Genomic DNA, 23,985 nt, shown 5'->3' on the forward strand with positions numbered 1-23,985 from the left:
TGAAGTGACTCCCTTACTTACAGAGTAAGGGATCCTTACTCTGGTCCTTTCACTTTGCCCCACCTGCGCTTAACCTGCTGCCCGACTCCCTGAAATAGTATCTTTATGCCATGATTTTAAATCAAGGTGAAAACAAATATTTCCCCCCTTTTAATGAAGTTTTTAATGTTTTGTTTATTTTATTTGGTAGGACAAAGGGAAATTTTAAAAAGATGGGGGATAGAGTGGCAGAGAGCACTACTTCCCCACTTGTGACGCTCACCCTGCAGATGGGCACCGCGGGTTCAAACCCAGGTCCTGGTCAACCAGGTGTGCCACTGGCCAGCCCCTGAAAGTAAATGTTTAAACTACTGCTTTAATAGGCATTTCATAATTTTGATGGATTATTTAAAATTCTGCCATCTGATAAAAGGTTAGCAGCTTCTTAAATGTTTAAGAATGAAAGTAATGGTGAATTTCAAGATAGCGAACAGTAGCAATAGGGACAGAAAAAGTTACTGCCTTCTGTGTTTTGTGATATAAACATTCTAGTTCCTTCCTACCTCAGCCACATTCTTGCTCGACGTTTTATAACCGAGACAACTAGGCCGTGGTTTGCGTTACCTGTTCCCGGCTTTTCCATTTAGATCCCTCACCAGGTGAGGTGGCTGAATCACCAGGCACACAAAGTTTGAGACTTGGCACCACTTGGAAGGTGCTGTGGTTTCTCTCCCTCGCTGTCTGCAAGAAGCAACCCAGACTGGTCAAAATCCTGTGTGCACGTGGCCCTGGTACTTCTAGAAAAAATAAAAATAAAAACAAGCAGGGAGTTGGGCGGTAGCAGCGCGTGTTAAGCACACGCGGAGCAAAGCGCAAGGACTGGCCTAAGGATCCCGGTTCGAGCCCCCAGCTCCCCAACTGCAGGGGAGTCGCTTCACAGGCGGTGAAGCAAGTCTACAGGCATCTATCTTTCCCTTCCCCTCTCTGTCTTCCCCTCCTCTCTCCATTTCTCTGTCCTATCCAACAAGAACATCAATGACAACAACAAAAATAACTACAACAACAATAAAAAGACAACAAGGGCAACAAAAGGGAAAATAAATAAAAACTTTAAAAAATAATTTAAAAAATAAAAATAAAAACAAACAAAAAAATCCAAACTATTTTCTGTTCTTATAATTAAGCTGCAGTTACTCATTTTACTAGGATATTACCAATCTTATTTTAAAAAGTTAGGATACAGTCCTGGAAAAGAATGACAGAGAGGACAGGTCCAAAAAGGATGACAGAGGACCTAGTGGAAGTTGTATTGTTGTGTGGAAAACAGAAATGTTATGCATGCACAAACTATTGTATTTACTGTCGACTGTAAAACATTAACCCCCCAAGAAAGAAATTAAAGAAAAAGTTAGGAATATTTGTGAGTTATATTAAGTGAAGAAATTTCACTTAAAATTATATATGTAGTGTTAACCTGTTTCAGAAAAATTCTCCCAAAATTCTAGAAGGGTGGTTTTTATTTATTTTGAAAGCTTTTAATTTTTATCTAATGTCTAACCTACATTTACTACCTCTGCAACAAATAGTGGCTGGGTTTTATTTATCAGCAATTATTGAATCCCTAATACAGCGTGTGTACATGGGTTTAGTTTCATCTATAAAGATTGTTTTCTGTTTCTTCATTTGAGCATTTTTTAGGATTTGTCTGAATCTACCCTGATATATAAAATTTTTGTTATACTATCTCTTCAGGGTTTTGGCAGAACAAAGTTGAGTGGTGGTGTGTGTGTGTGTGTGTGTGTGTGTGTGTGTTCTCCAAATACAAGTTAGGATACAATGTTCACAGGTCATCTTGTATTATATGTGAGAGTCGGACCACCTTGAAATCATTTTTAGTTTAAACATTATAAAAATAGAACTCTCAGGAGTCGGGCGGTAGCACAGCGGGTTAAGCGCACCTGGTGTAAAGCATAAGGAACGGCGTAAGGATTGTGATTCTAGCCCCTGGCTTCCCACCTGCAGGGGAGTCACTTCACAAGCAGTGAAGCAGGTCTGCAGGTGTCTATCTTTCTCTCCCCCTCTCTGTCTTCCCCTCCTCTCTCCATTTCTCTCTGTCCTATCCAACAACAATGACATCTATAACAACAATAACTACAACAATAAAACAACAAGTGCAACAAAAGGGAATAAATAAATATCTTTTAAAAAATAGAATTTTCATAGTACAGAATAAACTCAGTATCTCATTAGGTATAGATTTGTTAGTGAAGGATGATTTCTTGAAATGATATTTTGCCTTATGTTTTTCCATCCTCTGAGTATTAAAGAGCACTTTGGTCTTTTAATGCAGTAGTACTTTGTAATACAGTATTCGTCCCATCATTGTAAGAAACTAATACATGAGTAAAATACCTTCTTTATATCACAAATAAATTGAGCTTGTTATAGTCCTCTCTCTTCATTTTCAGGAAGAAGCAGAAATTCAGGCAGAGCTTGAACGGTTGGAAAGAGTCAGAAATCTTCATATTCGAGAGCTTAAAAGGATAAACAATGAAGATAATTCACAGTAAGTCATATTTTTATTTCATAATCTTACATGATAAAATATCCCCTCCCTCCATGCCCCTGGGAACAAAAATATAATGTTTCTTTATAATGGACTTCTCATCAGACTTGGAAAAACAAACAAAACAATCCTTCCTGTGGCTTGTAACATCTTTTATTATCTGGTCTTTGTCCACCTCACCACCCTGTCTTTTACTCTCCCTCATTTAAATGTCACCCCCTCAAATATATCAAGCACATTCCCATCTCCAAACATTGTACCTGTCATTTCCTCTGCTCAGACCTTATCTCCTCACAATATCTGAGTGGCTTTCTCCTGTTACACCTCACGTGATCGTTAGGCAGTTCCTAGGTGAGCACACCTAAAATAGCAAGCAGTTCTTGCTTTGCTCCATTCTTTCAGTATTTTGCTGCTTTTTCGTAGCATTCATGACTCTGGAATTATAAATTTTTGTTGTTAATATCTTTTTCCTTCTACTAGAATACAGGCTATCTAAAAACAAGGACTTCGTTTTGTTCTTTACTTCTAGAGTCAAACCAGTACATGGCTGGCATGTAATAAATACTTAATTTAAATTGAATACCAAAGTTAATGTTACGGAGTAAGGGGACTTAAGGATGTAATGGACCCAGTGCTCGGCAAGAGCTAGAGAATAGTCAGTGCTAGCTTTATAGTTTTTCTGAAACTGTTGTTCAAGCTTGTATGTGGGTGAAACTTGATGAAAATTTAGTCAAGTGTTACAGCTTTAAGTATTTACCAAGCTCTAGGCAGAAATATCTCTTTATAACTTCAAGAAAAACTCATGTTGGGCTGCATAGTAGCACACCTGGGTAAGCACACATGTGCAGGTGTCCTGGTTCAAGCCCTGGGTCCTCCGCTGCAGGTGGGGAGTTTCATGAGAAGTTAAACAGGGCTGCAGGTGTCTCTTTTTCTCGCTATCAATGCCCCCCTCCCCTTTCAATTTCTCTCTGTCATATCAAAATGAATAGGGAAAAACAAAAAAGGCCATTGGGAGTGTGGATTCATCATGCAGGCCTCAAGCCCCAGCAAGAGCCCTGGTAGCAAAAAGAAAAACTCATGCGATCCTTGATATTCAGTTAAATTTGAATAAAAAATATTTGTGTCTGGAATTATAAGGCTGTCACTGACTTTTACTAAACATTGTGCATTTGGGCTGGTGGGATAGTACAAGGGTTATACAAAAGACTTTGATGCCTGAGACTCTGAGATCCCAGGTTTAATCCCCATCATCATCATCATCAATCAGAGCTGAGCAATGCTCTTGTTAAAAAAAAAAAAAATTACACAGTTTGGAACAGTATTAGTCTGCTAATCTCTGCCATGTATTAGCTATTGACCAGAGGCAAGTCGTTTAAGTTTCTGTGCAGTAGTGCCCTTATTGGTATGGTAGGATGGGGAGGAGGAAAGAAAAAGGAGCAGGGCTACTATGTAGGACTGATTGAGAGAAAAGCAGGTAATATAAATAGGTGTACTTGATACATAGCAGGTATAATGAACAGTGAATAGTAATGTCTGTGTAGACTTTTTATATATATATATATTTATGTATTGAATAGAAATAGCCAGAAATCGAGAGGGTGAGAGAGAGAAAGAGACACCTGCAGCTCTGCTTCACCACTTACAGAGCTTTCCCTCTGCAGGTGGGGATCGGGGGCTTAAACCCCGGCCCTTGAGCACTGTAACATGTGTGCTCATCCGCTTCCCCAGAGCCCCACCCTACTAGGGAAAGAGAGAGGCAGGCTGGGTGTATGGATCGACCTGTCAATGCCCATGTTCAGCGGGGAAGCAATTACAGAAGCCAGACCTTCCACCTTCTGTATCCCACAAACACTTCGGGTCCATACTCCCAGAGGGATAAAGAATAGGAAAGCTATCAAGGGGAAGGGATGGGATACAAAGTTCCGGTGATGGGAACTGTGTGGAATTGTACCCCTCTTATTCTATGGTTTTGTCAGTGTTTCCTTTTTATAAATAAAGTAAAATAAAATAAGTAAAAAATAAAGTTCCTAATGAAAAAAAAACATGTGTGCTCAACCAGGTGTGCCATCACCCGGTCCCGACTTTTAAAAATCTTTTAAAATTGGGAGTCAGGCGGTTACGCAGCAGGTTAACCGCACATGGCGCAAAGCGCAAGGACCAGCATAAGGATCCCAGTTCGAGCCCCCTGCTCCCCACCTGCAGGGGAGTCCCTTCACAGGCGGTGAAGCAGGTCTGTTGGTGTCTATCTTTTTCTCCCTCTCTCTGTCTTCCCCTCCTCTCTCCATTTCTCTCTATCCTATCCAACATCGACGACATCAACAACAATAACTACAACAATAAAACAAGGGCAACAAAAGGGAATAAATAAATAAATAAATAAAAATATTTTAAAATTAAGAATAAAATTATGCATATTGAAGTCTAAAAGCAGTGAGATTAAATTATAAAGACCAAGTTATACATATATTTATGTCAGCTATAAATTCTTGATTAGCTATAACTCCCAATATGAAAGTATATTTTTCTAAGAGTGATAATTCCTGCGGAGTAGATAAAGATTTCATATGGTTCTCAGAAATACAGAGGCTGGGACAACAAAATAACTCACTTGAGTAGTGTGCTTCTTTGCCACTATTGAGCCTGACCCTCATTACGTAAAAGGAAACCCCCCCCACTCTGTCTGTCTAGCTCTATATAAAAAGGTCAGTTCAGAGCAGTGAAGCCCTGGAGATGACCAAGAACAATAAAAAGAGCTTGTTAGGTTTTAATCAGTGTTGTGATTGGTGGTTGAACCTGAATATTAAAAATTAATCTTTGTGGGAGTCGGGCTGTAGCGCAGTGGGTTAAGCGCAGGTGGCGCAAAGCACAAGGACCGGCATAAGGATCCCGGTTCGAACCCCGGCTCCCCACCTGCAGGGGAGTCGCTTCACAGGCGGTGAAGCAGGTCTGCAGGTGTCTGTCTATCTTTCTCTCCCCATCTCTCCATTTCTCTCTGTCCTATCCAACAACGACAACAACAATAATAACTACAACAATAAAACAACAAGGGCAACAAAAGGGAATAAATAAATTAAATAAATATTAAAAAAAAAAAAGAAAAATAGCACAAATAGAACAAAAGAGTGAAATTTTATTTAGGAACTGTTTTGTGTTGTGTTTTTATCTGCCTGAGTATTTATTTGTTTTCCCCACCTTTAAGGTTCAAAGATCACCCAACATTAAATGAAAGATATTTATTACTTCATCTGCTTGGTAGAGGTGGCTTTAGTGAAGTGTATAAGGTAATGTAAATTTTGTTTTTTCACATAATACAGCAGATGTAGGAGGGCATTATTAAGATTGTTCTGTACTGATTAATTTTAGATCTTTGCTGTCATTACAAAAGTGCTTGTGGTTATGTAGCTAAACACATAAGTCTAGATATTATCCTTGTACTTTGACAGGCCCTGTGATATTTGACACCTTCTCACTGTCATCCAATCTGACACCAACAGTAGCCATTAGGATCAAGATAGGAAAGTACCCATTTAATCTAGTACATTGTTTAAAAGATCATATTTCTTAGTTTAAACTTGTGTTGTTAGTGTTACCTGACCTGGATTTAACCAGATTTCCACCGGAGACCAGTATTTTCACAAATGCATAAATGTAGAAATTTTGTCATGTTCAGTGTTTTATTTCAACTCTTCAGTTGATTTGTGGTTCTAACTTTTCTGTTCCTTGACTCATAGGCTTTTGACCTTTATGAACAAAGATATGCTGCTGTGAAGATACATCAACTTAATAAAAGCTGGAGAGATGAGAAGAAGGAAAATTATCACAAGTAAATACTAATATTTATAGTTTTTTTTTTTTCAATCAAAAATATATTTAATAGTCATGGAGAATTAATATACTCTCTTTCCATAGACATGCTTGCAGAGAGTATAGAATACACAAAGAACTGGATCATCCCAGAATAGTTAAACTTTATGATTATTTCTCCTTGGATACAGACACGTAAGTGAATAAGAAGAAATATTCTAGAAATAAATGTTTGGCTTTATTTTCCTTATTGTTGGATGATAATATACTCTTCATTTGTCTGTTGTGGTTCTGAATTATTAAATGATAGTTTCCTAATTTTATTTTTTTCTCTCTGTTGTAGGTTTTGTACAGTATTGGAATACTGTGAAGGCAATGACTTGGATTTCTATCTGAAACAACACAAATTAATGACAGAGAAAGAGGCTAGGTCTATTGTAATGCAGATTGTAAATGCACTAAGATATCTCAATGAAATCAAACCACCCATTATACATTATGATCTTAAGCCAGGTAATTTGTGAAGTGTATTAAATAATTTATCTTAAATATGTTTACTTCTCTAAAACCTACATAAGTAATAAATTACTGCTTTTTGTCTGTGTATACTAAAAGTAGTCAAGTTAATGTTCTGGTTTGTGTATTTTTAGGAAACATCCTTCTAGTAGATGGAACAGCATGTGGAGAAATCAAAATCACTGATTTTGGTCTGTCCAAGATTATGGATGATGATAGCTATGGTGTAGATGGGATGGATCTCACTTCCCAAGGAGCCGGCACTTACTGGTAATTTCTTTCTCTTGTTTCTCATCTCTGGGGCATCACTGCTTCACTGCTTCTTTTTTCTCTCTTTTCTCTATCTTCTCTATTTTCTCTCCTCTCTCTATCTCTCTCTTTCTCTCTCTTTCTCTCTCTCTCTCGCTCTCTCTTGCCTCCAGGGTTATCACTGGGGCTTGGTGCCAGCACAGCAAATCCACTGCTTCTGGTAGCCATTCCCCCCACCCCTATTTTATTGAATAGGACAGAGAGAAATTGATAGAGGAGGGGGAGATAGAGATGGAGAAAGAAAGACAGACACCTGCAGACATGCTTCACCACTTGAAGCATACCCCCTGCAGGTGGGGAGCAGGGAGGCTCGAACTCAGATCCTTGCACAGGTCCTTGTGCTTAGTACTATGTACACTTAACCAGGTGCACCACTGCCTGGCCCCCCAAGCCAACTTTTTCAAATAGAGAGACACCACAGCACCAGAGCTTCTTTGGGGGGGTAACAGCTGGGGGCGGTGCTCATACCTGTGGTAAATGTTAGGAACTCCTAACATGGAGAATTCACAGATTTTCTCCTATAAGAATAGGGCAGGGGGTCGGGCGGTGGCACAGTGGGTTAAGCACATGTGACGCAAAGCGCAAGGACCGGCGTAAGGATCCCAGTTCGAGCCCCCGGCTCCCCACCTGCAGGAGAGTCACTTCACAGGCGGTGAAGCAGGTCTGCAGGTGGCTATCTTTCTCTCCCCCTCTCTGTCTTCCCCTCCTCTCTCCATTTCTCTCTATCCTATCCAACAGCGAACAACATCAACAATGGCAATAATAATAACCACAACAAGGCTACAACAACAAGGGCAACAAAAGGGGGAAAAAATGGCCTCCAGGAGCGGTGGATTCATGGTGCAGGCACCGAGCCCAGCAATAACCCTGGAGGGGAAAAAAAAAAAGAATAGGGCAATATTTATGACTAATGAAAATACTTTTATTTAAAAAAAAAAATCTTGGGAGTCGGGCGGTAGCACAGTGGGAGTTGTGTGAGATAGAGGAAGAAACTAGAATGCCTCCTCCATGTGCTTCCCCAAAATGAATTCCATTATTTTGTAACTGTTAGGGAACTGGGATCTCCTACAGACACTTTAGAGCACACATGCATAGTGCCTATGTAGAGTGCCTTATTGAAGTTCAAACTACCACTTCTTTCAGTGCCTATGTAGACTGCCTTATTGAAACGTAAATTATTTTGTCGGTGTCACTTATTAACATCCTTTTTTTTTTCTTTCCCCCATATCCTCCCTTGAACTATAGGTATTTACCTCCTGAGTGTTTTGTAGTTGGAAAAGAGCCACCAAAGATTTCCAACAAGGTTGACGTGTGGTCAGTTGGAGTCATCTTCTTTCAGTGTCTTTATGGTAGAAAGGTAAGCTAAAATACACCAGAGTCTGCCGTGCAGAGATAGAGTAAGTTGAATTCTACCATTAAGTGTAGTTTCATTAGCTTACTCAGCCAGCTTATTATTTTTTTTTTTTTATATCCTACTTGGAAGAAAGAGTCATCAGAGTACTGCTCAACTCAAGCACAAGGAAGACTGAACCCTGGCCTCAGACCCCATACTTACAAGCTCTGCATTCTACTAGGCAAAGCTCCCTAACTTGGCCTGCATCCCCTGCTACCCCCTTTCCTTTAATTTAAGGATAGGACGTTACTGTCAGTTACCAGTGCTAATATTTTATACTGTTAAGAATACTAGAGTCATGGGCTGGGGAGATAGCATAATGGTTATGCAGTAAACTCTCATACCTGAGGCTCTGAGGTCTCAGATTCAACCCCCAGCATCACAAGCCAGAGCTGAGCAGTGCTCTGGTCTCTGTCTTCATCTTTCTGTATCTCTCTCTCTGTCTCTCTGTCTCTCTCATTAAAAAAATCAAGCAAATTAAATAAAAACAATTCTAGAGTCCATACATTTTCCAATATCCTTCATTCTGTCACATCTTCTCCCACCCCGACACACACTCAGTTTGGCACAGTTGTGCTTCCTCAGGGAAATGTGTCGAACCTAATCTTAATTTTTCCCAAACCTCTGTTTATGTAAAGGTCAGAATTTAAGCTGTCATGTAGAAGGAGAGGAATAAACACCCTGCGAATTCACTGCAAATTAGGACCAAACCCAGAACTTTTTAGTATATCATGCATATTTCCACTGCTTCATCTCTTTTCTAATCAAACTTCATTGTTGAAGCATTAAGAGTAGGGTTTTAGCAAATACCAAATGAGCTCACTTATAAGCAGAACCTAGTAAGTAAGGACCAGGAGAGAGAATACAAAACATGAACTGATCATAGTGCATTGCATCAAAGCAAGGAACTCTGGAGAGGGAAGGGTGGAAAGCAACTTTGGGGTCCTGGTGCATAATGAAATGATACTCATGTGACAATGACTGCGCTGTAAAGCATTAACCCCCTCATTAAAGCAGAAGAATAGAGTTTTAGTTTCTTTTTTATGTTTTCATTTTATCTGAATTAAGAGAAATAGTATAAAGTGATACTTTCATTTATTTTTAATGAATGAGAGTAAAAAGCTGGAGCATTGCTTATAGCATAATGGCTATGCAAAGAGACTGATCCCTGAGGCTCCAAAGTCCCGGGTTCAGTCACCTGCATCACCTTAAGGCAGATCTGAGCAGTAAAAAAGGGAAAAAAAATGTGGCGGTACAGTGATTCAGCCTGAGAGCTCCGAGCCAAGGCATGCAAGTATGCTGTGCTACCACTGCACATCTCCCAGACCTGCATCAGCATTAGTTTGTACTGTTGATTGATTGATTCATAGTTTTCCCACTCTATTGAGCACTAAACAGTTGGACTTTCTCAGCCTGCTATTACTTTGTAGTCTTGTATCTATACTACACCCCATCTTCCATATCACTGAGAATAAGATTACACTCTGTGGGGATTTACTAAGAATAGCTCTGCTCAAGTATTTTTATCAGACAAATTTCTCACCATTTTATTCATTGTTTTTAGCCATTTGGTCACAATCAATCTCAACAAGACATTCTTCAAGAAAATACAATATTAAAAGCCACAGAAGTTCAGTTCCCTGTAAAACCAGTTGTAAGCAGCGAAGCAAAGGTATTAAATTTATGTAAGAAAGCTTTCTGAAGTACATTTTATGTTGACGTCATGCTGAAAACAAAGTAGTTATTGGTAAAGTAAAAGGGATTGCTATTGCCAAAAAAAATCTACCTGGTATGGGGCAAGTAATTTCCTCTGTAAAAGGAGTTGCTTTGGCCTTTGGTTGTGATAGCTTTCATCTTTTAAAAGGACCCCAAATATGGTCCCTACATCTTTGTTTATACCATAAATATAAGTAAGTATATTAAGTACCTTAAAATACAATAAGCTGGGCCCAGTGTTGGCGCATCTGGGAGACTGCACATGTTACCGTGCTCAGAGAAAGCTCCACAAGCAATAAAACAGTGCTGCAAGTGTTTTTCCTTTTCTGTCAAAAAGAAAGAAAAAACTATTGTCACGGACAGTAGTGGAGTTGTGTAGGCACCATGTCCCAGTGATAATCATGGTGGCAAAAAAAAAAAAAATACAATAACAATTATTAATTTAGCATTTCATGCTTACTGTGTGCCAAGTATTATGTTGATACATTATCTTTAAGCAGCCACAAACAGTGTAGACATTTTTGTTATTCCCATCTTATAAAATAGAAAACCAGCCAAACTATATGAATAGTACCCTGTCCAAAGTTGTACCAGTCGAAAGTAGCAGAGCTGTGGTGGCTCAAAGTATCTATTTCTGTTAGACTCCAAAATCCACACTCTTGACTTTTTATGTTGCCCTGAACTAGCTCTTGAAAAAAAAAACCTGAGTGTCCTCTCAAATTTAAAAAAAAAAAATGGAATAAGAGAAATGGAGCTTCGACAGTAAGTTTTAAAAGTATTATTTTAGACTGCAAACGATAACTAGAGACTGAGTTGAGAATTTTTTTGCTAAAGGGATAAAATTATTTTTAAGTTTTGAGCCTCTAGAAGAATCTATTGCCTTAAATCTGTTTATCCTTCTGTATAATTCAGTTGATATATAGAAGGGTAAAATCATTTTGATTGTTTTTTTTTTTTAAGGCCTTTATAAGACGATGTTTGGCATATAGAAAAGAAGACAGATTTGATGTACACCAACTGGCAAATGATCCATACCTTCTCCCACACATGAGAAGATCAAATTCTTCAGGAAATTTACACATGGCTGGGCTGACAGCATCCCCTACACCCCCTTCTTCAAGTATCATTACTTACTGACTGTCCTCCAAATTTAGCATGATATGTTTGAATTGCTTCCAGATGTATACTTGAGTTTGAAAGCATTTGAGTGTTTTTTGGTTGTTTTGTTTTTTTAATTTTTTTTAACATAGCACATGGTTGAGAACTGAAATTCTTCATAGCATCATTGGTATGAGATGGATCATGGACAATGAATAAATGTACATTTTTTCCTATAACCTTGAGCAGTGAAGGATGATTGCCTGATGCATAAAAATGGGAATACCATGTTAACATAGAAGAAAAATAGTTTGGGGGAACATTGTAAATAACGTTTGTAATACTTAAATACATTTGATTGCTACTAGAGAGTTCTAATATGAAGGGTAGTTTTTCATTATTTAAAAACACATGAAAAAAAAGTATGAGACATTTCTAACACAAGAACTATAGTGCCTGGATACATTCTTCAGCATTTGGCAGTTAATCTGCTGAAACCAAAGTAAGAACCGAATGACAGTGACAGTTGTGTTTCCTAGTAGTAGAATGTGAGTTAGACTTTTTTGGACAAAGTTAGACTGTTATTTGCCTGTTCTGGATTTTACCAGGTTGTACCTTGAAATTACATGTCCATTACCCGCTCCCTTCCCCCGCCCCCCATACACACATGGGTTATGTTACAGGAAGAACTATACCTAAAAAATACTTTTACACCTTGGACAAAATGAGCTGCTTATCTTGAAATCACTTGAATTCATAAAATTGTTTTCAACATGTTAGAATTGTTACGAGTTATTTTGTTTTATTTCCAGGCCTTGCTCATTCAAACCAGTGGTAGGTGGTATATAACCAAATGCAGATCAGCTCTATGCAGGATAATGATAAATTCCCTTCTAGCTCTATTGTAAATTGTTGTACATACGTCATTTCAATTACCAAGTTTCAGCAGCTTATTCTTGTACAAACATTTAGAAAATATGGCTTTTCTAATTGGATATTGTATTTTTTTTAAGTCTTCTTGAAGGCGCTTTAATTGCTGCTAAATAATGTTGCTTCCTTACTAAAAAATCGAATGACCTCCTTAAAGGTGCAAATTGACTGTACATCATAGAATGATATTAAAAGCAGGCATTCATTAACAATCAAGTCTTGTAAAAATGATCCATGTTGAACATATGAAAGTTCTCTAAGAAAAATTTTTAAAAAGTTCTCTAAGTCAGTTTCTTGGGTTCTAGGACTGTGGAGTACATAAATATTAGATTTCTAAAGTACTCATGGCTATTCTACAGTTTTAGAAGGGTTTTAACAGCAAGGTGGGATCATGGTCCCATAAGCCAGCTTCTTGTAGTTTATACAGATTTGTTAAAATGTGAACATTTTCTGACTTCCATGTATGGTAGAGACCGTTGGTTTTGTTGTTTTGTTTTGTTTTTCAGGATGCTGTATTTCACTCCTGTAGGGATATTTCTATTGTCACATTCATAATGCTGATACTAGTCCATGTTGCTGAAAAAGGAGGCTATACTTAACCACAGATGCTCTTTAAAGTTGTACAGTGAAACTGTAGCTCTTCTTTCTGATGTTGCAAGCCATTTTGTTTTTCATTGTACATAGACACACTGTCTCTTTAAGATGCTGCTGAAATTGTAGAAAATGTAGCTCAAACAGTAATAAACAATGAGAGTTAAAATTTAAAGACTATGAAAATTATATTTGGAGGGAGCTTTTGAGATTTAGGGAATTGACTTGGCTCCTTAAGAATCAACTGTATAAGTTTAAGTATATTGTGAGACAAGTATAAAGTATTAAAAACTGATGTGAGCCTAATCACCACTATCAGAGCTATCTTGGGCTATCACACTGTCAGGATTGAAGGCTTACCTAGTCCTCTTTAGAGTAATGTAGAGAGTCCTACCAAAAAAGTTAACATAGAAATGAAATATTAACATTAAGTACTTTAGGTAAACAGGTCTTTCTGTTTTGTGCTTTCATCTTTCTGAATCCAAGTACTATGTTCATATGGTAACTGTTACTTGAAGTCCTGGATTTTTTTAAATTCCATTTTGTTTTTAAAAAAATTTTAAGCTGGGAGTCGGCGGTAGCACAGCGAGTTAAGCGCAGGTGGCGCAAAGCGCACAGACCAGTGTAAGGATCACGGTTTGAGCCCCCAGCTCCCCACCTGCAGGGGAGTCCCTTCACAAGTGGTGAAGCAGGTCTGCAGGTGTCTATCTTTCTCGCCTCCTCTGTCTTCCCCTCCTCTCTCCACTTCTCTCTGTCCTATCCAACAACAACAACAAGAATAACTACAATAAAACAACAAGGGCAACAAAAGGGAATAAATAAATATTTTTAAAAATTTTTTAAGCTGTTTAAAAAAAAATTGTGAGATACAAAGTGGACATGTCAGTCTGACATCGAGCTGATTAATATAGGCCTAGATCACTGTCTATTATCTTCAAGTGAAATGACCATTAAAGACACTGTGCTTATATCAAAGTACAAAAAAAAAAAAAAAAGGAGGGGTGGGGCACAGGGACAAGCAATAAAGCCAAATTACTTTCCCTGATCTTGGTTGAGGTGATGATTTAAAACTAAAGATGCACAGGAGGGGCCAGATGGTGGTGTGTCTGGTTAGGCGCACATAGGACGAAGTGTAAGGACCCCGCACAAGGATCTTGGTTCCAGCCACCAGCTACCCACCTGTTGGGGGGGGGTGCCTCACAAGTGGTGAAGCAGGTCTGCAGGTATCTTACCTGTCTCCCTCTCTTATCTTCTCCTCCCCTCTCAATTTCTGTCTGTCCTGTCCTGTGGGGGGGGGGGAGGGAGCTGCAGCAGCAGTGGATTCGAAGTGCAGGCACCGAGCCCCAGCGATAACCCTGGAGGCAATAAATAGATAAATTAGAATATCTCTTTTTTCCAAACAAAAGCTGTTGGTTTGAGGTAATACACCAGTAACAATACAATGGCTAATTGAGTTAAATTGAATAATTCACTTCACATGGGACTGGTATGTACAGCTGACAACTTTAAGTCATTTTGACAAATTTTTGAAGTTTAAATTGCTTTCTGGACTCGTGGATTGTGTCCTTAGAATCAAAGTATGTCTGATATCCTTAGGGTAGTAAAAGTCTGACTTCTCTTAAGAGTCAGCACTGATGCAAGAGAAAATGTAAATAATTGAGAAGTCTTTTTATTTTCCGCGTGTGGTAAAAGTAAGCATAGAAACTGACCTAATCATTCGGAAGTTAATTTAGATACTCTTTTTTTTGTTCCTTTATTGGGGGATTAATGTTTTACATTTAACGGTGAACACAATAGTTCGTACATGAATAACATTTCTCAGTTTTCCAGGTAACAATACAACCCCCACTAGGTCCTGTCATCCTTTTCCAGGACCTGTACTCTTCCCCCCACCCACCCACCCCAGAGTCTTTTACTTTGGTGCAATACTAGGTGCTCATTTTTCAAAAGTAAAAATCCAGTTTAATTTTGCCATTACTGGAACTATTTTCTATAAAGAGAACTCTTTCAGGGACAGGAAGTGGTGCACTCAGTAGAGCAGACAGATAACCATGGGCAAAGACACAGGTTCAAGCCCCTTTTCTCCAACTGCAGGCTGGGGAAAGCAGTGCTGCAGGTGATTCTCTCCTCCTCTGTCTCTCCTTTCCTGTCTTTATCAATGCAATGGAGGAAGGAGATATCACTGCCACCAAGAGCGGTGGATTTCAGCATGCTGGCACCAAGCCCAGGCAATAACTGGGGGTAGCTTGAACTGTACGTAAGTGTGATTTGCATGAGCAAAGATTGCCTTGTACCTATTTTCTGGTTTTTTGTTTGTTTTTAAGAATTTATTTATACGTGAGAAAGATAGGAGAGAAAAAGAACCAGACATCACTGTGATCTCTGGTGCATGTGCTGCCGGGGATAGAACTCAGGACCTCATGCTTGAGAGTCCAATGCTTTATCCACTGTGCCACCTCCTGGACCACCCTTTTTTCTGTTTTAAAGATTTATTTATTTATTTATTTATTTGAGAGAATCAGATGCTAGGGACCAAACTTAGGGCCTCATGCTTGAGGACTCAACATTTAATCCACTGTGCCACTTCCCTGGCTGCTGCTGCTTCTAGCGTTTGCCCTTCTTCCGTAGCCAGTCAACAGCATCAGGTTGAAAGCTGTCAGGAGCTGCTTGTTGCTGGCTTTGAAAGTGACTGGGATCCATGTGGATTCAGTCGGCTAGGAAGGATCGTCAGTTTCCCCAATGAATGGGTACTCACGGGATGCACCACGAGAAGGTCGATCCAATGCTGATAACATATAAAATCATATTGACGTGGTCCGGGAGTTGGCACAGCGGATAACAGCGCTTGACTCTCAAGCGTGAGGTCCTGAGTTCAGGCCCCGGCAGCACATGTACCAGAGTGATGTCTGGTTCTTTCTCTCCTATCTTTCTCATCAATAAATAAAATCTTGAAAAAAAATCATATTGACAGTATTTCTCTAATCCATCTTATCAGAATCTGACAATTTTCCTAAATTTAATGTTCTGCAAGCTTAATTTAAAAACTGGTTTTTAACTGAGCGATTAGAATTTTAAATCCTGGAATTCAGGAATTCTACAGTTTTGTAGTTTATATAATTTGACTAGATTTGAATTTAGTTTTTCTTTGTTAGATTATAAACACCTTCATTTATATGCTACTACTGTCTTCTCTCACTGAGGATTTTTCTTGCCTGAGAAGTTTTTTTTTTTTTTTTAATGTTCTGAAAGTAATTTTTAAATAATTTATTTATTCATGAAGAAAATGGTCAGAGTGGTCCGGGAGGTGGCGCAGTGATAAAGCTTTTGGACTCTCAAGCATGAGGTCCCGAGTTCGATCCCTGGCAGCACATGTGCCAAAGTGATGTCTGGTTCTTTCTCTCTTCTCCTTTCTCCTAAATAAAATCTAAAAAAAAAAAAAAAAAAAGATGGGCAGAGAGAAAGAATTCAATATCACTTTGATACATGTGCTGCCAGGGATTGAACTCAGTACCTCATCCTTGAGAGTCCTGTGCTTTATCCACTGAGCCACCTCCAGGACCACCCTGACCATTCTTTAATTTTCAACTTGGGGAGATTGGAGTAAATGTGTATTAATCAACCTCAAAAAACAACATAATTTAAGACAATTTCACTTCAACCCAGAAGACATAGTTTTTCATGTGGACATTATTATTAGTCATTTAAAGTACTAGGGTTGGGAGTCGGGCTGTAGCACAGCGGGTTAAGCGCAGATGGCGCAAAGCACAAGCACCGGCATAAGGATCCTGGTTCGAGCCCCGACTCCCCACCTGCAGGGGAGTCGCTTCACTGCTTGTGAAGCAGGTCTGCAGGTGTCTTTCTCTCCCCCTGTCTTTCCCTCCTCTCTCCATTTCTCTCTGTCCTAGCCAACAACAATAATAACCACAAGGATAAAACAAGGGCAACAAAAGGGGGAAAAATAGCCTCCAGGAGCAGTGGATTTAACTGAGCCCCAACAATAACCCTGGAGGCAAAAAAAAAAAAAAAAAAACCTTGGTTCTTGACAACCAACTGCCATTTATTATTTGTCTCTAGTTCCGTGTCTGAAAATGAGTATAATGCTACCTGACAATATACAAAATGGTGGTGAGAAATAAACAAGTTCAGATAATTAAAGAAAACACTTAAAATTCATGCCCAGCACACTGTAAATGTCAAATAAGCTATTATCATTCTTTAAGAGTTGTGCTGTTGGGGGTCAGGCGGTAGCGCTGTGGGTTAAGCACACGTGGTGCAAAGCCCAAGGCTCCGGGTAACCCGGCTCCTCACCTGTGAGGGGTCACTTCACAGTAGATGAAGCAGGTCTGCAGGTGGCTATCTTTCTCTTCTCTCTGTCTTCCCATCCTCTCTTCATTTCTCTTTGTCCTATCCAACAATAATACAACAATAAAAACAAGGGCAATAACAGGGAAAATAATTTTTTCTAAAAAAAAGTGCTGTTGCTTTTATTCCCATTTAGAAGCTGCAGTTGATTTGTCTCCTATGATAATTCAAATTATTTTAAGAAATATTTTTTAAATGCTTGACTAGAGTTGGTTACCTGGAAGTAGGTAATTTTAACAAAATACATTAAGCCAGGGGTGGGAAGATCTGGTCTTGCCAAAGCATCTACAGGAAGGACTTAGAATTCATTAAGTTTTAGAGCTTTTTTCATTGAAACATTAAGCTCTGACTTTCTTCTTTTTTATTTTATTAGTGATTTAATAATGATTGACGAGATTGTGGGATAAGAGGGGTATGATTCCACAGAATTCCCACCACCAGAATTCCGTATCCCCTTCCTTCCCCTGGAAGGTTCCCTATTCTTTATCCCTCTGGGAATATGGACCAAAATTCTTTATGGGGAGCAGGAGGTAGAAGGTCTGGCTTCTGTAATTGCTTCTCCACTGGACATGGATATTGACAGGTCTATCCATAACCCCAGCCTGCTTCTATCTTTCACTGGTGGGACAGGGCTCTGGACCTGTGGGGTTCCAGGTAATTGTTTTGTTTATTCCTAGGATTATCACTGTGTCTGTACCACATATCCACTGCCACTGACAGCCATCTTTTTTTTTTTTTCCATTGTTGCTGTTTTGCTGCTGCTGTTTCTGTTGGATAAGACAGAGAGACTGAGAGGGGAGGGGAAGACAAAGGGGGAGAGAAAGATAGAAAGATAGACACCTGCAGACCTGCTTCACCATTTGTAAAGCGATCCGCCTGCAGGTGAGGAGCTAGGCTCAGACCAGGGGCTTAAATCAGGATCCTTGAGCAGGTCCTTGTGATTTGCACTATGTGTGCTTAACCTAGTGTTGCCTGGCCCCCGGTAAGTGTTTTTTGGTGTTTTTTTTTTTCTATTTATTTTTAATTTCTTTTGGGGGGAATTAATGGTTTACAGTTGACAGTAAAATATTGTCATAACATATCTCAGTTTTCCACATAACAATTCATCCCCAATAGGTCCACCTATTTCATAGTTTTATTATGCTTTTTTATTTCTTTATTGGGGGATTAATGTCTTACAGTCGGCAGTAAATACTATAGTTTAAGTTCATAGTTTTGTGGCCCACAAATGATGTTAGAATTACCCAAGTGGGACAGACGACCCCACCAATGTGTCCTGGAACCCCACTTCCCCAGAGCCCCGCCCCACTAGGAAAGAGACAGGCTAGGAGTATGGATCAACCTGTAAACGCCCATGTTCAGCGGGGAAGCAATTGCAGAAGCCAGACCTTCCACCTTCTGCACCCCATAATGACCCTGGGTCCATGCTCCCAGAGGAATAAATAGGAAAGTTATTTGTTGGGCAGTAGCTCAGCGGGTTAAGCACACATGGCGCGAAGCTCAAGGACCGGCGTAAGGATCTTGGTTCTAACCCCTGGCTCCCCACCTGCAGTACTGCTTCACAAACCTGGTCCTTGAGGATTGTAACGTGTGCGCTTAACCAGGTGCGTCACTGCCCGGTCCCCACAAAATATTTCCATACCTGAGGCACCAAAGGGCCCAAGTTCAACCCCTGGCACACCAAAAGGCAGAGGTCCTTTTTTTTTTTTTTTAACATATCTATGTAACTAGATAAGAATCTATGTGATCTGCTTTCATTTGAAAGACTATCTCTTTCCATAACCATATATCTTAAGTAGATGCACATGTGTGGCGCATTCCACCCTGACATGATCAGAGAGATACGGTTTTTTTACTTGTAGACTATGACAGTTGTCAGTTTTCAAAGTTGAAAGGGGAAGGGGGTGAGGAAGAGAGAAATCTGCAGACCTGCTTCCTCCTTTCAGGTGAAAATCAGGAGCTTGCACCCAGATCCTTGTGCGTGACAATGTATGCACTCAACTGGGTGCACCACCACCTGACCCTCTGTCTCTCCCTTTCTACCTGAAATAGGAAAAAAAAAAAAAGTTCATGGGGAGGGGGGCAGCAGGGGCACGAACAGTAGCACACCAGGTTAATTGCACATAGTGTGAAACACAAGGACCTGCTCAAGGATCCGGGTTAGAGCCCCCAGCTTCCCACCAGCTGGGGGAGCAGGGGCCGCCTTGCAAGTGGTGAAGCAGGTCTACAAGTGTCTGTCTTTCTCTCCTCTGCTCTATCTTCCCCTACCTCTCAATTTCTCTCTGCCCTATCCAAAAAACTGAAAGTAAGAAAATGACTGCAGGAGCAGTGGATTCATAGTGCAGGCACCCAGCTCCAGCGATAACTGGAGGCAGAAAAGAAAAGCTCATCAGGAGTAGTGGAATCAGGCAGCATGAGGCCCCAGCAGCAAAACAGAAGTGTTCACGTCTGAAACGGCAAAGCAATAAGTCAGATGAAAAGCTGTTCCTAGGAGAGCCTGTACTGGGGACCGGGTGGTGGCACACCTGGTTGAGAACACACATCACGGTGCGCAAGGACCCGGGTTCCAGTTCCCCATCTTGAGTTTCCGGTTCCCACCTACAGGGGGAAAGCTCTGCAAAGGGTGAAGCAGTGCTGTAGGTATCTGTTTCCCCTTCCCTGTTAATTTCTGGTTGTCTCTATCCAATAAATAAGATAATTAAAGATAAAAATATTGAAAAAGTGGTCCGGCAGGTGGCACAGTGGATAAAAGCATCGGACTCTCAAGCATGAGATCCGGAGTTCAATCTCTGGCAGCACATGTACCAGGGTGATGCCTGGTTCTCTCCTCCTATGTTTCTCATTAATAACTAAGTAAATAAATAAATAAAATCTTTTTTAAAAAAGTCTGGGGAGTCGGACAGTAGCGCAGCGGGTTAAGGCTCCTGGCGCGAAGTGCAGGGACCGGCATAAGGACCCCAGTTCAAGTCCCTGGCTCCCCACCCACAGGGAGGTCGCTTCACAGGCAGTGAAGCTGGTCTGCAGGTGTCTATCTTTCTCTCCCCCTCTCTATCTTCCATTCCTCTCTCCATTTCTCTCTGTCCTTACAACAACAATAAAAAAGGGCAATAAAAGGGAAAATAAATAAATTCACTTAAATATTATCTTTAAAAAGTCTGTACAGAGTAATCACACCCAGGGCTCAGCATAGATGCACTCTGTTGAGAAACCATCAGACTTTGTGGGTAAGAGGCTTACTTAGTTGCTTATCCTAAATCTCCAGTCTGGGAGCAGGCATCTAATTTGCTCATAGGTTGTTCTCCAGGGACAGAGGCTGGCAGGTGTGCTCTCTAGTTCTCCCTCTGCTGGTTTCTCCCAGGGGGAAGCATACACCAAGTTTGTTGTTGTTTTTTTTCCTTTTGTTGCCCTTGTTGTTGTAGCCTTGTGGTTATTGTTGTTGTTGTTCATTGTTGGATAGAACAGAGAGAAATCAAGAGAGGGGAAGAGAAAGACACCTGCAGACTTGCTTCACTGCCTGTGAAACAACTCCCCCACAGGTGGGCAGCTGGGGGCTTGAGCCGGGATCTTTACACCTGTCCTTGCGCTTTGCACCACGTGCGCTACTGCCCGACCCCCATACACCAAGTTTTGTGGCAGCACCAGTGGATACCTCTGAATCTCCTGGCTCTGGTGATCACCAGGCCTCCGTATGGGTCCCACAGAACTACCCAACAGAGCGTTCTTAAACAGCTATCATCCTCAGGGCACAAGGGACAGCAGGCCCAGGAGCGCAATCTTTCCATGACAAGCCTATTGGCTTATCTTCATAGCTGCGGTCTGAGAGGCAGGCTTCTAATTAAACACACATCTGAGGGCTGGCTGTAATCTTTTCCAGAAACCTCAGAGGGCAGACATTCTATCCGTGCGCTCTCCCTGCTAAGCTGTAGAGCACCGCTCTCCCTAGGGGAGCTGTTACTCACGGGCTGGGTGACAACTGACTTGAGGATGCCCATGGTGGCATGATTCTGAGAGTGTGGGAGACTTGTGTTCCTGGGCCTCATGGGATGATGACAGTTCTTGATGGTCTCACCTGCAGAGCACTGCACAGTGAACCATAAGACACCCCCAGTTCTCCAGAGAATGACTTATTTGCTTCCTCCAGCATTACCTGTGAGGCAGGTGTCTGGTGTCGGTAACCAGAAGGCTACTGAGTGTCCCCCTGGGGATAGATCTGCTGGAAGCCTTTGTGCTGCCTCTGCCTGACTCCGGACAACTAGCATTTCCAGAAAAGAGACTATCTGCCACCTCTGTCTTGGTGTCTGCTGCTCAGGGGACACCTCTAGATTGCCATACTCTGGTGGCCAATGGGACTTTTCCCAACAGTCTACAGGACTGTGTATTTTTTGCACACTTTTTTTTTCAAAGCATTTATTTTATTTTGTTGCCCTTGTTTTTATTATTGTAGTTATTATTGCTCCTGTTGTCATCATTGTTGGATAGGACAGAGAGAAATGGAGAGAGAGAACAGGAAGACAGAGAGCGGGAGAGAAAGACACCCGCAGACCTGCTTCACCGCCTGTGAAGTGACTCCCCCGCAGGTGGGGAGCTGGGTTCTCCAACCGGGATCCTTCCGCCGGTCCTTGTGCTTTGCGTCATGTGCGCTTAACCCACTGTGCTACTACCACCCGACCCCTGTTTGGCACACTTGTAAGACCTGCAGCTGTGCCCCAAGAGGTGATGCAGTGGGTAAAGCACTGGTCTCTCAAGAATAAGTTCCCGAGTTGTGTCCCCAGCATCACATATATCAGAATGATGCTCTAGTTCTCTCCCTCACTACTTGATTAATAAATGAGTTTTCTTTCTTTCTATTCATTTATTTATTAGTGATTTAATAAGATTAACAAGATTGTAGAATAAGAGGGGTGCAATTCCATACAATTCCCACCACCAGAGTTCTGTATCCCATCCCTTCCATGGGAAGGTTCCCTACTCTTTTTTTTTTTTTTTTTTTACATTTTTAAATAATAATTTTATTTACTTATTTTTATAATTGGATAAAGACAGAGAAATTGAGAGGGGAGGGAAACTGATAGAGAGACACCTGCAGCACTGCTTCACCACTTGTGACGCTTTCCCCCTGAAGTGGGGACCAGAGGCTTGAATCTGGGTCCTTGTGCACTGTAATGTGAGCTCGTAACCAGGTGCTCCACTGCCTAGCCCCAGTTCCCTATTCTTTATCCCTCTGGGAGTATGGACCAAAATTCTTTCTGGGGTGCAGAAGGTGGAAGGGCTGGTTTCTGTAATTGCTTCTCCACTAGACATGGACTTTGGCAGGCCGATCCATATTCCTATCCTGTTTCTATCTTTCCCTAGTCAGGGAAGGCTCTGGAGAGGTGAGGTTCCAGGACACACTGGTGAGGTCCTCTGCCCATAGAAGTCAGGATGAGGGAGCCGGGCGGTAGCACAGCAGGTTAAGCGCAGTTGGCACAAAGCACAAGGACTGGCGTAAAGATCCCGGTTCGAGCCCCCGGCTCCCTACCTGCAGGGAAGTCGCTTCACAGGTGGTGAAGCAGGTCTGCAGGTGTCTATCTTTCTCTCCCCCTCTCTGTCTTCCCCTCCTCTCTCCATTTCTTTCTGTCCTATCCAACAACAATGACATCAATAACTACAACAATAAAACAAGGGCAACAAAAGGGAATAAATAAATATTTAAAAAAAAGAAGTCAGGATGCATCATGGTAGCTGGAAAGCAGTAAGATATAAAGCAGAAAATTTGTTTAATAATCAGGAACCTAAAGATAAGAATAGAGCAGATGGAACAACGGGTCTTTCTATGAGAAGAAGCCAGGAAGTCTATTTTAGGTATATTCCAACATGCCCATGACTAGTTTTGCCTGAACATGACAGTCAACATGCAAGTGGGCTGAAAGTATTGTCTGGGAAGATGGAATCAGAGTTGAGAGTAGGCCTAGAAAGCTAGGGTAGGGCAGAGAGTAGCTCCCAAATATGAGGAAAATATATAAATACTGCTAGCTGGGAGTCGGGCAGTAGCACAGCAGGTTAAGTGTACATGGTGTGAAGCACAAGGACCGGCATAAGGATCCCAGTTCGAACTCCCGGCTCCCCACCTGCAGGGAAGTCACTTCACAGGCGGTGAAGCAGGTCTGCAGATATCTATCTTACTCTTCCCCTTCTCTGTCTTCCCCTCCTCTCTCCATTTCTCTCTGTCCTTTCTAACAAAGACGACATCAACAACAATAACTACAACAAAAAGAGCAACAAAAAGGAAAATAAATATTAAAGTTTTTTTTTAAAATACTGTTAGCTGTTAACCCCATCGATCTGATCTAGGGCCCGTGTCTATTCATATTTAGCACAGGAGCCTGCGTAACCTCTGCATCCCTGTCAGTCTGAGCTTGAAGTCCACGATCACAGCTAGGAACATTCTAGGCTGCCCTCATTTCAGGACCCATCTTCCTCAAGTGGCAGAGTATGTTGACCCAGCCTCCCTTTGGAGAGTGGGGCAATTGCTTCTACTGTTGTTCTACACTGAGGGCAAGGTCCTATAGAGGCCCACAAGAGAGTTTATGATGTTGTTCTGATGGACATGACCAGTGATGGTGGAGAGAGGGAACTGTTAGAGGTCTAGGCCCATATTGTCTATGAAATTCCCTCACTAGGGCCTTGGATTATGGGGTGGCCATCTAAAGTTTGCTAGAAGGGGCTGAGTGGTAGTGCAGCA

General features: G+C 41.1%; 1 protein-coding gene across 2 annotated transcripts in view; it reads left to right on the forward strand.

Moving 5' to 3' along the window:
* Positions 1 to 13,077, forward strand: part of TLK1 (tousled like kinase 1) — a 117,319-nt gene extending 104,242 nt beyond the window's left edge. For both annotated transcript variants that reach the window (XM_007534537.2, XM_060177719.1), the window contains 9 exons: positions 2,448 to 2,545; positions 5,745 to 5,826; positions 6,277 to 6,368; positions 6,455 to 6,544; positions 6,693 to 6,862; positions 7,000 to 7,135; positions 8,420 to 8,531; positions 10,132 to 10,239; positions 11,244 to 13,077. In XM_007534537.2, coding sequence (XP_007534599.1) covers positions 2,448 to 2,545; positions 5,745 to 5,826; positions 6,277 to 6,368; positions 6,455 to 6,544; positions 6,693 to 6,862; positions 7,000 to 7,135; positions 8,420 to 8,531; positions 10,132 to 10,239; positions 11,244 to 11,420 — 1,065 coding nt within the window. In that variant the 3' untranslated portion in view covers positions 11,421 to 13,077. The remainder of the gene's footprint in view (positions 1 to 2,447; positions 2,546 to 5,744; positions 5,827 to 6,276; positions 6,369 to 6,454; positions 6,545 to 6,692; positions 6,863 to 6,999; positions 7,136 to 8,419; positions 8,532 to 10,131; positions 10,240 to 11,243) is intronic.
* The last annotated feature ends 10,908 nt before the right edge of the window (positions 13,078 to 23,985 follow it).

This window comes from Erinaceus europaeus, chromosome 18 (genome assembly GCF_950295315.1).
Source record: "Erinaceus europaeus chromosome 18, mEriEur2.1, whole genome shotgun sequence".
NCBI lineage: Eukaryota > Metazoa > Chordata > Mammalia > Eulipotyphla > Erinaceidae > Erinaceus > Erinaceus europaeus.